Source organism: Salvelinus alpinus, chromosome 14 (genome assembly GCF_045679555.1).
Source record: "Salvelinus alpinus chromosome 14, SLU_Salpinus.1, whole genome shotgun sequence".
In the NCBI taxonomy this organism is placed as follows: Eukaryota; Metazoa; Chordata; class Actinopteri; order Salmoniformes; family Salmonidae; genus Salvelinus; species Salvelinus alpinus.
This window is the reverse complement of record NC_092099.1, coordinates 13,870,158-13,885,262: the sequence shown is the minus strand read 5'-3', so window position 1 is coordinate 13,885,262 and position 15,105 is coordinate 13,870,158. Positions and strand designations below refer to the sequence as shown.

Here is a 15,105-nt window from a genome sequence, read left to right as displayed (position 1 = left end):
AGATGACTAAAATGTAAATGGATGGCAAAGTTGTGAATTGATAGTCATAAATACGTGCAATGGAATAAATTAATATTTTACAGATATGTATTCTTTCTTTATTCATTTAGCTTTTCAGTGGGATTGGTTATAGCAATATCTTGCATGGAGTTTACTCATGCACTACAAGAATTATGCACGTAAAAGATGGGATGTATTAAATGTTATGTAATCAAAACATAAATTGTGTATAAATGTATTATATTATGAATGTTTTTATTACATGCGAAATATACTCCTATAAATGTATACTTTATAACATTTTAATTACAGATACTTGTGACATATTATACAGAGTGAACAGCTGGCAAAAGTAACATCCTGAAGAATTGAATAACTATACAAATGTAAACAAATGCCGGAAACAATCGAAGACTTGTGCATTCACACTAGCCTTGAGACAATCATATTCAGAATTCTCTGAACCTGATGTTCCACCTTAGATATTTATTATGATAAAGCATGTGAGGTAAGCTGTGACCACAGTTTACAAATGACACACAATAAAAATTGCAAGAATCAAAACGAGAAGTCCACTTCCCCTTCACTAGATCACATGGGGAGTTTCAGAATGAAAAATGGCAGTGAAGCTGAAATAACTAAAGTGGCTATGGTGCAGACAGTGAAGCCATATTGTGTAGCAAATTATTTACAAAGGGGTTATATAGTACAAAGAAAAATTATTATATTACAGTATTTATATAGACATTGAGTGAAATCTAAACACAATGTCCTCACAGCCTCAGCAGGATGCATCATACTCTGGTCTGTCTGCCATATAGAGCAGAGAATGCAGAATATAATATATACATTTATATGTACTAAATAACACTAACAACTTCATATATTCCATTATACATGAAAACTATCACCTAATATATCAAATATATTTGTATATTTCATATATTATAGAATATGTACATACAGATACATCAATAACAATGGAAAACTATTAGGCAAGTGAGGAAGGGAAGGTGCACACAAATGAACTTGGATTTGGTAAAAGAAAATGACGTTTTTTAGCACTGACCAATGATGTAGCAGTGGCAAAAACGCAGAGTCATGATGCTAGAATACCTCTTAAGTTTTTTTCATATGATGAGCACATATGATACAGAATACAGTGTTTCTCTTGTCAGAGGCTTGGCGACTAAATGAGGTGACTTACACCTGACTGACACAACTATACTGTGCAGAGGACATTGGCTCATTTTAGCATTCACCACGTGAAGAGAACTCAAGACAGTATAGACATGTCTTTGAGGCCATTGAGGTACAAGCTGAACAGAAGAGATGGATAATGAATACTATGGGTATCAACTCTGTGAACCAGCTGTAAAGATTCATGTTTTCTGTATTGTACTGTAGATTCTGATGAATGAAAGCAGGAAAACTAAGTATGTGTTACTAGATAGCGTTAGGCATTATAGCCCATGTTATTGTTCTGAAACTGATGGTAGATAATAATTGGTGGTAATGGTATTTGGACTGTATGCTCTGGAGAAATGTTTTCTTGTTGATTTGTAATAGTGTGAGTAAACATGTAATAATGTTGCCAATTCATCAGAGTATGAAAAACATTTTAGTGCCTTCATGCAGGTCTACATTTAGATTGAACTGCAGCAATCCCCCTAACTGCACTGCAGCAATAATGGTCGCCATGAGTAGTCAAGTCGTATGAACATTTAAAGTGAACAAGACTACCTTTAAAGCAATAAATGAAACCCCTCTTTTTGCAGAAAAAAAAACTGTTTACAAAAAATATAGTCACACAATCAACCTATGATTAAAAACAAGATTCTGTATGAAAAAGAAGTTAGTAAATCATATGGCAGTTATAATGCAAGACACTGGATGCAGCCTTGGTAGTACCGGCTGCAAGAGAAGTTACAGGGCACAACATAACTAAATGTTTCCGATCGGAACAACACCCATAACAAATTCTTCTACCTGTCGGCGGGCAGCTATTTGTTTTTGTCCCCACGGAAATATTTATCTGAACAATGGGTCACCCTACAGCCTAAGAATGTGAGTCACTACCTCATTTTAGACACCAACCTTACATTTAGACTCAAGTAAGCATTGTCAGTTTGGCATAGATATCCACACCAAAGAAGAAGGTCCACTTGACACATTAGTCACCTTCAAAGGCTGTAAACAATTTGTCGCGAAATGAAACGTCTACGTTGCATCTTCCCAACATCCATTCACTTCTTTTTCTTCTTCACCTCCTTCTCTCTCTTGTCTTTTTCATATTTGTTTTTCTCTGGTTTTGTTACACTGTCATATGATGGGGGAGAGGCTGTGGAGGATGTCATGTCAGTTCTGTCTGAAGTAGAGATCTCGTTAAATTTGTCTATGACGAGAACCTCTTTATCAAGGAGCATCTTCTCTTTGTACATGGCAGAGGCCCGTTTAACAATACGTCTGAGCAGATATCGTCTGAAAGCTCTCTGAATTACCAGGGCAGACATGTCTTCTTGTTTGCGGCGTAGCGTGGTGGTGATGGGTTCGTAGGACACCTTGGAGGGGTTGGAGGCCATAAAGCGCTCCTCCATTTGACCCCGGAGGATGTCCAAGCCTTCGCCCTCACCCAGGACGCGCTTGGTGAAGGCAAACAGGATGTCCAGGCAGTGGATGCGCTCCCCACTCACCATGGGCAAATCCATGTAGATCAACTGGATCTTGTTGGGCTTAGAAATGCGTAGCGGGGGGTCCAAAGCATCAGCGAAGTCAGACAGCTTGTCATACTCCATGAACTGGGTGGCCCGCGCATCAAACTTCTCCCAGACCTCGTAGAACATCTCAAAGTCATCCTCGCTCAGGGGCTCAGCGCTCTCCTCAGTGGCCACACTGAAGTTCTCCAGGATGACAGCAATGTACATGTTGACCACAATGAGGAAACAGATTATGATGTAGCTCACAAAGAAGATAATGGCTACAAGGGGGTTCCCACAGTCTCCCCCCTTGTACTTGCTGCCTGGGTGCTCTTTACGGCTGTCACAGTCTGGCTCTCTCTTGTTTAGGATGGGTGCCAGCAGGCCGTCCCAGCCAGCTGACGTGGTGATCTGGAACAGGCAAATCATGCTGTTGCCAAATGTCTCAAAGTTGAACATGTCGTCAATCCCAGACTCCTTCCTGACGTATGCAAAGTTCGACATGCCAAAGATGGCATAGATAAACATCACTAAGAAGAGCAGGAGACCAATATTGAACAAGGCAGGAAGTGACATCATCAAAGCAAACAAGAGTGTACGGATTCCCTTGGCACTCTTGATGAGGCGAAGGATGCGACCAATCCGGGCCAGTCGAATGACTCGGAATAAGGTTGGTGAAACAAAGTACTTCTCTATCAGTTCAGACAGAAACATACCTGAAAGGACAGAGAATAATTACACATAATAATCCCCAAAGCAGACTGTCAAATTGCAGTATTACAACTATGGAAATAGGTGAAAAATCTTACCAATTATCGACAGGATAACAACAATAAAGTCAAATACATTCCACCCGATGGTGAAGTAGTATTGGCGGAGTGAGAACATCTTCAGAACACACTCTCCGGTAAACATGACAATAAACACCAGGTTGATCTTGTAGAGAATTCCATCCATGTCGTCCGTCTGGTCGTCTGTCTCCACCATCATGGTGACCATATTAAGGCATATAAGAATCATGATGACAATGTCGAAGGCTTGCTTTGTAATGAAATCAAAGACATATCCTTGAAACTTGTTCTGGAGGAAACATAAGAAAGAAGCATTTTGAGAAACCAGGAAGTAGACATAGAGGTTCACGAAACAATGAACAAGTTAAAGAGTGGTATGACCCAACCTGTTCTCAGGGCAGTTCATAGGATTTGGATTTGGTGTTCATTTGTTCCCTCCAATTGGTATGATATATTATATTATGTTAGCTTACATAATTCATGGAATAGTGGTCGTACAATATCATACAAATTATAGGACGTATAGTATCATACGTCTTACCCGGTCGTACAATAGCATACTAATTGAATGAACTTATCAATCACTTGGAGGACTTATAGCATTATACATCTTTCTCTGAAAACCAGGTTTACTTGTTGCATTGTAACAACAAAGAAGCATTTCGGGGAGAATTTACATTGGTGGTTGGTGTCACGCCTTGATCTGTTTCACCTGTCCTTGTGCTTGTCTCGACCCCCCTCCAGGTGTCGCCCATCTTCCCCATTTTCCCCTGGGTACTTATACCTGTGTTCTTTGTTTGTCTGTTGCCAATTCGTCTTGTTTGTCAAGTCAACCAGTGTTTTGTCTCAGCTCCTGCTTTTCCCCAGTCTCGCTTTTTCTCACTCTCCTGGTTTAGACCTTTGCCTGTCCTGTCTCTGAGCCCGCCTGCCTGACCACACTGCCTACCCTGTTGCTGTAATAAACACTGTTACTTCAACACAGTCTGCATTTGGGTCTTACCTGAAACGTGATAGTTGGAAGAACTAACGACAAATGTTAGGATAATTTATGTATAAGGTTACCAGAACTAAAACAACAAAGATTAGGAGAAAAATGTAAAAGGTTAGAAAAATGTGATTAAGCTTAGGAAAAGGATTAGGGGACGGGAAGCTAAAATGCTACACTTGTCCCTGACGCAACTCGAACATGCAACCTTTGGATTGCCAGATTGTATACATCCACCAACCTCCCAACTTTCGTTTCTGTCTAAAGTAACTAGACCATTAGTACATACCATACGTCTTAGAGGTGCAGAAAAATACGTATCGTATACTTCGTATGGCTTTGAGACAAGGCTGCATGACCTTACCGCTGGCCTAGGGATAGGCTTTTGGGGTTTCTTTGAGCCAAGCTTCTTCATAGCATTGTAATATTTCTTCTGTTCCTCTGTCATGAAGATGTCTTGACCTCCAAAGTAAAGAGGCAAGACAAACCTAGTTAAATTCCTGCAGCTCTTATACATTTCTAGTCCATTATTGAGGGGAGAAAATCATCAATACCTTAAATCAGAGAAGATGTATGCATGTATCATTGCCTGATTACTACAACATGAAATACTTATCTTTTTCTTTTGCTGATTGAAGTTGTCTATAATGACACCAATGAAGAGGTTGAGTGTAAAGAAGGATCCAAATATGATGAATACCACAAAGTACATATACATGTACAGATTAACTTCATAGTCGGGTTGATCTTCCAACTGTAATAGAATAGCATAGTATTACCATACATTATAGAACGGGTGGGTCTAATCCATAATGCTGATTGGTTAAAACCGTAATCCACCCGGTGTCTATTCCACAAGTTACCACTGGCTAAATCTATGACGTTAAAATGCCTATTTACTCTGTTCCATCTGACTGCACCGTCCCATCAGCCCAGCCAGGAACTTAATAAACTTGATCTCCACTATAAAAAGCATCTAGACATTATCTCACATTCCTTTTAGACTAACATTTCGTTTTCAACAGCAGAGATTTATATAAACCTTGTTGTCTGTCTCTCCGACATTTGCAACATTGTTTCAATATTCAAATTCTATCTCCAGCTCTCCCATAGTAATGAATGTGTTGGGAGCAGGGATGAGAGACAGGCAGGCAGCGTTTCTCAGCCAGTCGAAATCATGAATCAGCTGGTATCATTTTTATGAATAAATACAGTGCATTCAGAAAGTATTCAGACCACTTTACTTTTTCCACATGTTGTTATGTTACAGCCTTCTTCTAAAATTGATTAAATTAAACAAATCCTCATTAATCTACACACAATACCCCATAATGACAAAGTGAACACAGGTTTTTAGAAATCTTTGCAAGTTTATTAAAAATAAAAAACAGATACCTTATTTACATAAGTATTCAGAACCTTTGCTATGAGATTCAAAATTGAGCTCAGCTGCATCCTGTTTCCGTTGATCATCCTTGTGATGTTCCTACAACTTGATTGGAGTCCACCAGTGGTAAATTCAATTGATTGGACATGATTTGGAAAGGCACACACATGTATATATAAGGTCCCACATTTGTCTAGCAAAAACCAAGCCATGAGGTCGAAGGAATTGTCCGTAGAGCTCCAAGACAGGATTTTGTTAAGGCACAGATCAGGAGAAGGGTACCAACAACATTTCTGTAGCATTGAAGGTCCCCAAGAACCTTCAATGCATTCTTAAATGGAAGTTTGGTACCACCAAGACTCTTTCTAGAGCTGGCCGCCCAGCCAAACTGATCAATTGGGGGAGAAGGGCCTTGGTAAAGGAGGTGACCAGGAACCTGATGGTCACTCTGACAGAGCTCCAGAGTTCCTCTGTGGAGATGGGATAACCTTCCAGAAGGACAACCATCTCTGCAGCACTCGACCAATAAGGCCTTTATGGTAAAATGGCCAGACGGAAGCCAATCCTCAGTAAAAGACACATGGCAGCCCATTTGGAGTTTGCCAAAAGGCACCTAAAGGACTCTCAGACCATGAGAAACAAGATTCTCTGGTCTGATGAAACCAAGATTGAACTGTTTGGCCTGAATGCCAAGCGTCACGTCTTGATGAAACCTGGCATCATGAACGGATGAACGGAGCAAAGTACAGAGAGATCCTTGATGAAAACCTACTCCAGAGCGCTCAGGACCTCAGACTGGGGTGAAGGTTCACCTTCCAACAGGACAACGACCCTAAGCACAAAGCCAAGACAACGCAGGAGTGGCTTCGGGACAAGTCTCTGAATGTCCTTGAGTGGCCCAGCCAGAGCCCAGACGAACCCGATCAAACATCTCTGAAGAGACCTGAAAATAGCTGTGCAGCAACGCTTCCCATCCAAGCTTGTAGCATCATATCCAAGAAGACTTGAGGCTTTAATCACTGCCAAAGGTGCTTCAACAAATTACTGAGTAAAGGTTCTGAATAGTTATATAAATATTATATTCCAGATGTAATTTTTTTTATAAATTTGCAAGAATTTATAAAAACCTGTTTTTGCTTTGTCATTATGGGGTATTGTGTGTAGATTGATGAGGGAAAAAGAAAACAATCTTATACATTTTTGAATAAGGCTGTAACGTAACAAAATGTGGAAAAAGTCAAGGGGTCTGAATACTTTCCGAATACAGTGTACAAAGACATGTCAATTGAAAAAAGGTCAAACAAAACAAATCGCAGCTAATCTTTCCAGCTTCAGTTTGAAGTGATTGTGTTAGCTGTGTTGTTGGCGAGCTCCTCTGAACAACAGTGTCCTGAAGAGTGAGAATATTTTCTATGCCATGGGAAATTAGATCATTGTTATGGATGTATCCAAATAAATGTCTCTAGAAAACAGCTTAATCAAATGCAAATGCAGCTACTTTGTTGTTATTCTGGCTGCAATTTTTGAAGTGACTGTAAGTTAGCCGTAGTTGGCTAGCTAGCAAGCAAGGGATAAGAATGTTGCCAGCCAGTATGCAATGGACCATTTAGAACGAACGAACGACTGTCCTTAGATATTAAAAAACAAAAAGACTGAACAACTGGGTCGCGTCTCTAGCAACCGAACCGATAGAACGAATGTCCAGCTGGTTTGGATAGCAACCCTAGATTTGTGTCGGGACAATATCTTGTGGAAGGACTAAATTGTTTGAATAAATTAATCAAAATAACGATTTTTAATGAAATTATGTCAATCATTATTTGAATATGTTGGTAACCCGTTGTATAAAAGTGATAATGCCCTCAAAGCCGGTGTTTGCTATTGGCACGGTTTGCCGACACTCGACTTCATCCCATGCCTAACAACACCCGTGCCAATATATCATCCAAACACCAACTTCTCAGGTATTGTCGCTTAATTAACAACATCATACAAACAACAACACTATGATATATACATTGAAAATGTACAAACACAATCAGCCATTAGTCTGAAATGCCTTGTGAAAGGTATTCCTGAAAATGCTTACATTGCGAGAGTCCACAGCTGCATACATGATGTCCATCCAGCCTTTGAATGTAGCCTCAGAGAAAGTAAGGAAAATGTTATTACTTAGTAGTGAAGACACTAGTTCAGAAGGTCATCGCCCGCACACAACTCATCTGCCCACACGGAATTGGTACAAAACCTTTGACATAGGTCCCCTCTCTGTCAATAACATATTTCTGGTGATATGAGAGAGAGCAGCTCACCACTTGTAACAGTGCCAGATATCCTGCCCCCACATTATCAAAGTTGATCTTCACATTCTTCCAGTAGGCACCTTCCAAAGCCAAACATTCTGTCTTGTTAGCTACGTCTCTGACTTTGAAGCGCTCCTGTGTGGTGATGTTGACACAATGGTAGTATTTCCCTGCAAACAGGTTGACGCCCATGATACTGAAGATGAGCCAGAAGATGAGGCAGACCAGCAGCACATTGAAGATGGAGGGGATGGCTCCGAGCAGAGCGTTGACCACCACCTGTAAGGATTCACACATGGCCTCAGTCTCAGATATAGGAGCATAGACGATATCTCATTGGGTAATGATGATCATTTTCAGAACTGACAAGAAATACTGTGGGCCACTTGTTGACTTTGGTGATGGTGAAAATAGGAAAACACATGAGTAAAGTGTTTAAATGGCAGTGTACACATCAGTCAAAACTCAACACAAGAATCACTAACACCACAGCTTATTAACAACAATGACAACAGCAAGGTGAGAAGCAAAGGAAAGAATAAGGAGAAGAGGGGGAATGTATCTGTAAAGGAGATACTGTAGGCTATGTTTACGTTTTAGTGAATTATATTTAGGCTAGTGGGGAAAAAACAAAACAGAAAAAACCTTGTAGAGGCAGGATGAAGTCACATAATTTGTTTACTGTAAATAAAAATACAAACACATAAATAGTGTTCACATTAAAGGCAGTCCCCCGCAGCAAGTAACATACAAACACAGTACCGTTTCAGAGAACATCAATATCGAGCCAGTGAAGCAATGAGAAGTCAGTCATACAGATGGGAGAATTCAGTGACAACCACGTGAGGAGAGACCGTCGTCACAGTACTGGTGGAAATCTAGCCAACCACAACATGCAAGAATCTGATCGATAAGAGCTACATTGATTATAGCAGTCGACACCCATCCTGCACATATGACATAAGCATCCAAACCCCTGGCTAGAGCTTGTATTGCACCGTAAAATATACATTCCAGTGAGAGTACCATACATGGTTAAGTGCAGTAGCCTCCAAGACTTCAGTTTGTTTACATTTTGTTTAAGTAAAGTGAATGCGTTTTCCGCGTCTTATTGATTCATTTTCAATAACGCTGACATCTTCTGATGAGTGCACATGGCCTGCCAGTGGGACTGACGGAAACTCTCATCCTGAAAACTTGGGTTGGGGTCGATTCCAGCCAATCAGTAAGTACACTCAAATTCCAATTCTCTTCAATGCTTTTTAAATGAGACAAATTTGGAATTGGAGTTTGGTTAACTTTCTGAATTGACTGGAATTCAAATGGAATTGACCCCAACCCTGCTGAAAACACATATAGCTGGAAAAGGAGGAATAGGAGAGGAAAGGTAACTCAAAATATACATGCATGGAGTGAGTGAACTTTACATTCTCCAGCTGTTGGGTTGCAGTGGACCTGAGTTTGACTACAGAGCTCTGTGCCCATGCAGGGCGCTGATGTCACGCTGGTAAAAGGCTGTGATGGTATGCACGGCGAAGCAACAGGACAGGGCTCTGGTCTGATGACTCTTACCCTCATGCCCTCGAAGCGGGACAGCGCTCTCAGGGGCCTCAGTGCTCGTAGAGTCCTCAGGGACTTGATGGCACTCAGCTCAGCGTAGCCCAGGGCGTTGGCCACAAGGCTGACAAGAGACACCTGTAAACACAATGACGCCATGAGAAGAGACGAAGGACTGGCTGGCACAGGCTTTCTCCTGGGCCTCAAACATATGTTTTATACCAGGAAATAGGTCACTCCATCGCCTTAGCTACACGGCAGTAGCATTTCTACAATGAAACGTCAAGGCAATGTCTCAAAACAAGCTAATTGTGAACATTGCCAGACTGCATATATTTTGTGCAAGTGAAAAGGTTGTTTCAAAAGAAGACCTACGTCGACAATGAGGAAGTCCAGCCAGCACCAAGCGTTGGTGAAGTATTTGGCGAATCCATAGGCCACCCACTTCAGCAACATCTCCAGGATGAAGATGTAGGTGAAGACTTTGTCTGCAAACTCCAACACAGTCTTAATAGTCTTCCTCTTCTCGATGTAGATGTCCTCAAATGCCTTGATGTAAACACACTCAAATCAGATAATCCCGTCCTATACACCACAGTAATCTCACACACTGGAGTAGTAGCTGCTGCCTCATCAGATCTGTTGCCAGTTATTTCTGTGTCAAGGGATCACAGAATTGTCAATTACACAATACTGAGCCCATTGAACAACAGGGCAGCTGCATGTGGTACTGCATTTCTACTCCTTTGTAGTTTCTCATAAGGGTCAGACAATGGAGGAGAATTTGCTGTCATTTGCGGAATTTGACAGCAGCTCACAGATCACTGCACCTGTACATAGCTCATCTGTAAATAGCCCATCCAATCCACCTCATCCCCATACTGTATGTATTTATTTATCTTGCTCCTTTACACCCAAGTATCTCAACTTGCACATTCATCCCCTGCACATCCTACCATTCCAGTGTTTAATTGCTATATTATAATTACTTTGCCACCATGGCCTATTTATTGCCTTACCTCTCTTATCCTACCTCATTTGCACATGCTGTATATAGATTTTGCTACTGTATTATTGATTGTATGTTTGTTTATTCCATGTGTAACTCTGTGTTGTTGCATGTGTTGAACTGATTTGCTTTATCTTGGCCAGGTCGCAGTTGCAAATGAGAACTTGTTCTCAACTAGCCTACCTGGTTAAATAAAGATGAAATACAATTTTTTAAATAATAATTTGCCAGCCCCCTCTGTCATACTCTCAGATCCTTCCCCGAATCATTACTTCCATACTTACCAGCGCTCCACTGCTGAGCAGGATCATGAAGATGATAAAGCTCTCAAACCAGTTGTGCTCCACTATCCTAAAACAAGTTTTTCTCAACGTCCACCACATCTTCCACTTGGCCTCATCAACGTTCACTTGGCAGCATTGGAATCTGCGGACACATCCTGAAAGCAGACAACATGTAGGCTAATTGGAACAGATGTTACAATTCAACTTGTTTTCCCAAAAATGTGTGTCTTGTGTTTCTAGTTTCTTATCTTATCCATTCTATTTCTGGGTTCCAGCTTGTTATGCCTGAAGCTGTTCGCAAAAGACGATACCCACATCCTGAGACCTAGACTGTTGTATCTCTCACCATCAGTGAAGCAGCCTTCAGGTTCCATGGACTCCTCAGGCTCCATGTCCACCGAGCCCTCTCCCTCTCCTGGGGGCCTAATGTCCACTGTACTGCCCTCTGAGGAGCTCAGCGGATGGTCTTCAGATAGCTGCTGCAAGGGGAGCCAAGCCAGAGCAACATTAGCACAGCACACCCATGACAGGGCCTGGGACACTAGCATCTGCCCGGGAGCTGACATACTGAGCCTCATTACAATGGGTCACCCAGTGATGCAAGGGTACTGCCATATGTAAGCTCACAGGGTCTGTCTCTTTGTCTAGAGTTGTATATCATTTCATGCAGAATCAATCAAAATTACCTACAGACTTAGAAGATGAGACACGTAATAGTTTGGAAAGTCAAATTGCATGCTAACACATGCATAAGCGCTGTTGAAATATATTTTTGTATCTTAATAAAGGCTGTAGGTAAAAATGATTTCACTTTAGTCATATGGCATGCGTTCTCTAAAAGTGTATGTTTGAACCAAGCCTGTGATCTAAATTATAGAACATGTGTGCTCCAGTATTTTCATGTCCAGGACTTTTTGACCCCAACAAACTGGTCTTTCCCCCTTCACATTTTCCTCATTGACATGAAAACACATATGTCCAGTTGCTAAGCAGTAGACAAGCCTTAGTCATTTCAAGAAGAGGGTAGCCTGCATTAGCTTAACAGCAGATATAACAGTGTTGTGCACTTTAACCAAGACAGGCATTAAGGAGTCCGCATTCCAGGCTAGTGTCAGATTAGAACCACCTGATCACGCATTAAACACCCGAGACAAGATAACTTGAGAGAGTAATGTGATCATACTGGGGAAACAATTAATAGAAAATAGAATAGAAAACTCAGCGCTTAGAACACTTCCAAATACAGTGTAAGATCTAGAGGACTAACATCTGCTAACCATGTGGATGTGACCAATACAATTTGATTTGGAAAGCTGCTTTTAGGAGAGGTGTGCTGGATTACAAGGAATAGCAGCCTCCCCATGCAATGATGTCAAGCATCTAATACTGTTGACAATATTCAAAGATGTGCCAGTTTTTCCAATAATTAAGCTTATTCAACGTCTCTCCTCAAGCACTTTGTATCTTTCTACTAGGTGTGTCTTCCAACAGCCTTGAACTGAGAGCAGCCTTGCGTTAATGCCTTTCTGGGGAGTACAGTAGCACTGAGCTGTCATGGGACCCAGCTAATGCAGAATGGTGAATGATGTAAGCATGCTACGATGATATATGCGCTGGGAATACTCCGTTTGACTAAGCTACCGCAATCACACAGATGTTTGACCTTCAATTTAGGTACTATTGTAGGCACTACGATATCTTCTCATTTCCACATACAGTCTACTCTACTATCTGTTAGTAGCTCAAGAAGTTGCACCTCTTTTGGACTTGAACTTATTCAGGTACCGAAGTCAAATATAATTAGTCGTTACTATATACAGTAAGTACACGCTTTGAAAAATGCTATCTAGAACCTAAAAGGGTTCTTCAGCTGTCCTCATAGGAAAAGCCGTTGAAGAACCCTTTTTGGTTCCAGGTAGAACCCTTTTGGTATACTTGGAACCAAAAAGGGTTCTCCTATTTTTTCCCTGAGTGTAATATGTTCTGTATTCTTACCTGCACTATCATTAATAACGAGTATGCCTACTAGCAACAACATTCATTTTTGGAAACCCAGCTGATTGAAATAATGATGGTCCTCTTAAAAACCAGCATTTGTAATCACCTGCTTTCATCATTCCATTATGGATCCTATTTGCCAAATGAAAATGCCATAGTAAATGTTCGGGCTGTGAACCATTCCTCCAATAAATGTTGACCGTCAAAATCCATTACTCTACAGCATATAAGTCAAATTTGTCAAATTCCAGGTGATCTCTGGCTGCTGAAAAATCCACCCCCAAAAACTAAACCAAACTAAAGGGACAAAACTAATAATAATCATGGGTTGATCTGTGGATGGAAATGGTGGTTTTGCTCATTCATTTAAAAAAAAGAAAGCATTGCAAAGAAGCCATAAAATAATCAGGGTTGGCAGCATCAGAACGGCTGCTGAACGTATATAAAAATGAAGTAGGGAGTAAAGTATGATCAAGCAGAAACAAACATAGATGATCAATCTAATAAAAAGGTTGTTCTTTGTTGGTAAATGGAATAGGCAATCTCCATGGTTAGTGTTATGTACAATAAAGTGGTCTTACAAGTCTCCTCTCATTGAAAACCTTGAGAGCGTCTGTGAAACAGCTGCAATAACAAATGGGGTTAAGTGTGGTAAGTTACTGTGCCACATGCTACCTTGTATGGAAGCAAAGAAAGTTAGACACATATTAACATCTCAAAAAGTACATTTACAAGTGAAGGAAATACAATCTCACCAAATTCCCAACAGTCATTATTGTTAAACGAGAAATAGTAATTACAGTACCATAACAACACAAACAGCACAGTACAACAACATCAGCAAAATAAAACTGTAACCCAGTGACATTTTATGATTGTCTGACTGCAATGTTACCATAGATACTAATTGACACTCCGTTTGCACCATGTTCTGGGGGAGAGTGAGAGCTGAAATGGGCCTTTTTACAACTCAATGCAATAAAGCTCCCTAAAGAGGAGGATGTAGCTGCAGAAGGTTCCGATTTAAATGGCACATAATGTCATCTGAAGACGAGGATTCTCTTGTCTCTGTGGCCTCTCCTCATTAAAGGGTTGTTGTATAAGGATCCATAATGTCACATGCTCATACTTGGCTTGCCCTGTAGCGTGGGTTAAGTGCACCGGCATGGAACATTCTACTTATCTGAAACAGCGAATGTATCCGCAGAGGACCACACCACAGCCAATATCTGAATCGGTCTTCATCCATCATTCATATTCTATTTGTCTGGCTCCATTCTGCCAGAACATAAAACCAAAAGCCGTAGAGACATCGGAGTCTTACAGGAACATGTCAAAGTAATCACTAATGGCCCAAGCCTAAGAGACCCCTCTGTTAGGCAGATCTGCGAAATGACCTCTACTCACATGTCTGTCTTTGACATCAATACTGTAAATGATCTAGAACTGTGATAAGGGTCTTGGAGGGACTAAGTGTTTATGTCCCCAGGATAAAAAGTGATAATTTCATGCAGCGCATATCGAGAGATTTAAGACCAGAAGAAACCAGGTGTTAACGTTAATGTGGTTGGTAATGGCATGGAAACACAACCTATCTCTAAAGGGTTTGGCTCGTGAGACGGCTTTGAAATACATCTTCATCATCAAAGCTTTATTATTAAAAGATCAAGTTTGGGAGCAGTAAAACAGTGAGCGGACATCACCTTTTTATTTATGTATTGTGTAGGCCTACAATATTATAGCCAGCTCCCGTTTTGGGCCATATGCCCATCATGCAACGAGAGATCAGATAATGCTGGTGACCCTTGTATTTATTTTCCTATAACAATTGCTTGTTTTCCATTTCATATGATTAAAAACCAAGCCCTCAATAGGCCTATACATTCTTAGGAAAAAAAGTGCTATCTAGAACCTAAAAGAGTTCTTCGGCTGTCCCCATATAAGAACCCTTTGAAGGACCCTTTTTGGTTCCAGAAAGAACCATTTTGGTTCCAGGTAGAACCCTTTTGGGTTCCATATGCATCCCTTTCCACAGAGGGTTCTACATGGAACCCAAAAAGGGTTCTACCTGGAATCAAAACGGGTTCTCCTATGG

The 15,105-nt window shown here is 40.8% G+C and overlaps 1 protein-coding gene across 2 annotated transcripts in view; it reads right to left on the bottom strand.

Annotated features, from left to right (window-relative positions):
* Positions 1-234: 234 nt before the first annotated feature.
* The window catches only part of LOC139538454 (sodium channel protein type 2 subunit alpha-like), a 50,251-nt gene continuing 35,380 nt past the window's right edge, over positions 235-15,105 (bottom strand). For both annotated transcript variants that reach the window (XM_071340524.1, XM_071340523.1), the window contains 10 exons: positions 11,359-11,491; positions 11,013-11,167; positions 10,095-10,268; positions 9,735-9,857; positions 8,172-8,441; positions 7,949-8,002; positions 5,089-5,226; positions 4,837-4,941; positions 3,506-3,776; positions 235-3,412 (listed from right to left, as the gene is read on the bottom strand). In XM_071340524.1, coding sequence (XP_071196625.1) covers positions 2,247-3,412; positions 3,506-3,776; positions 4,837-4,941; positions 5,089-5,226; positions 7,949-8,002; positions 8,172-8,441; positions 9,735-9,857; positions 10,095-10,268; positions 11,013-11,167; positions 11,359-11,491 — 2,589 coding nt within the window. In that variant the 3' untranslated portion in view covers positions 235-2,246. The remainder of the gene's footprint in view (positions 3,413-3,505; positions 3,777-4,836; positions 4,942-5,088; positions 5,227-7,948; positions 8,003-8,171; positions 8,442-9,734; positions 9,858-10,094; positions 10,269-11,012; positions 11,168-11,358; positions 11,492-15,105) is intronic.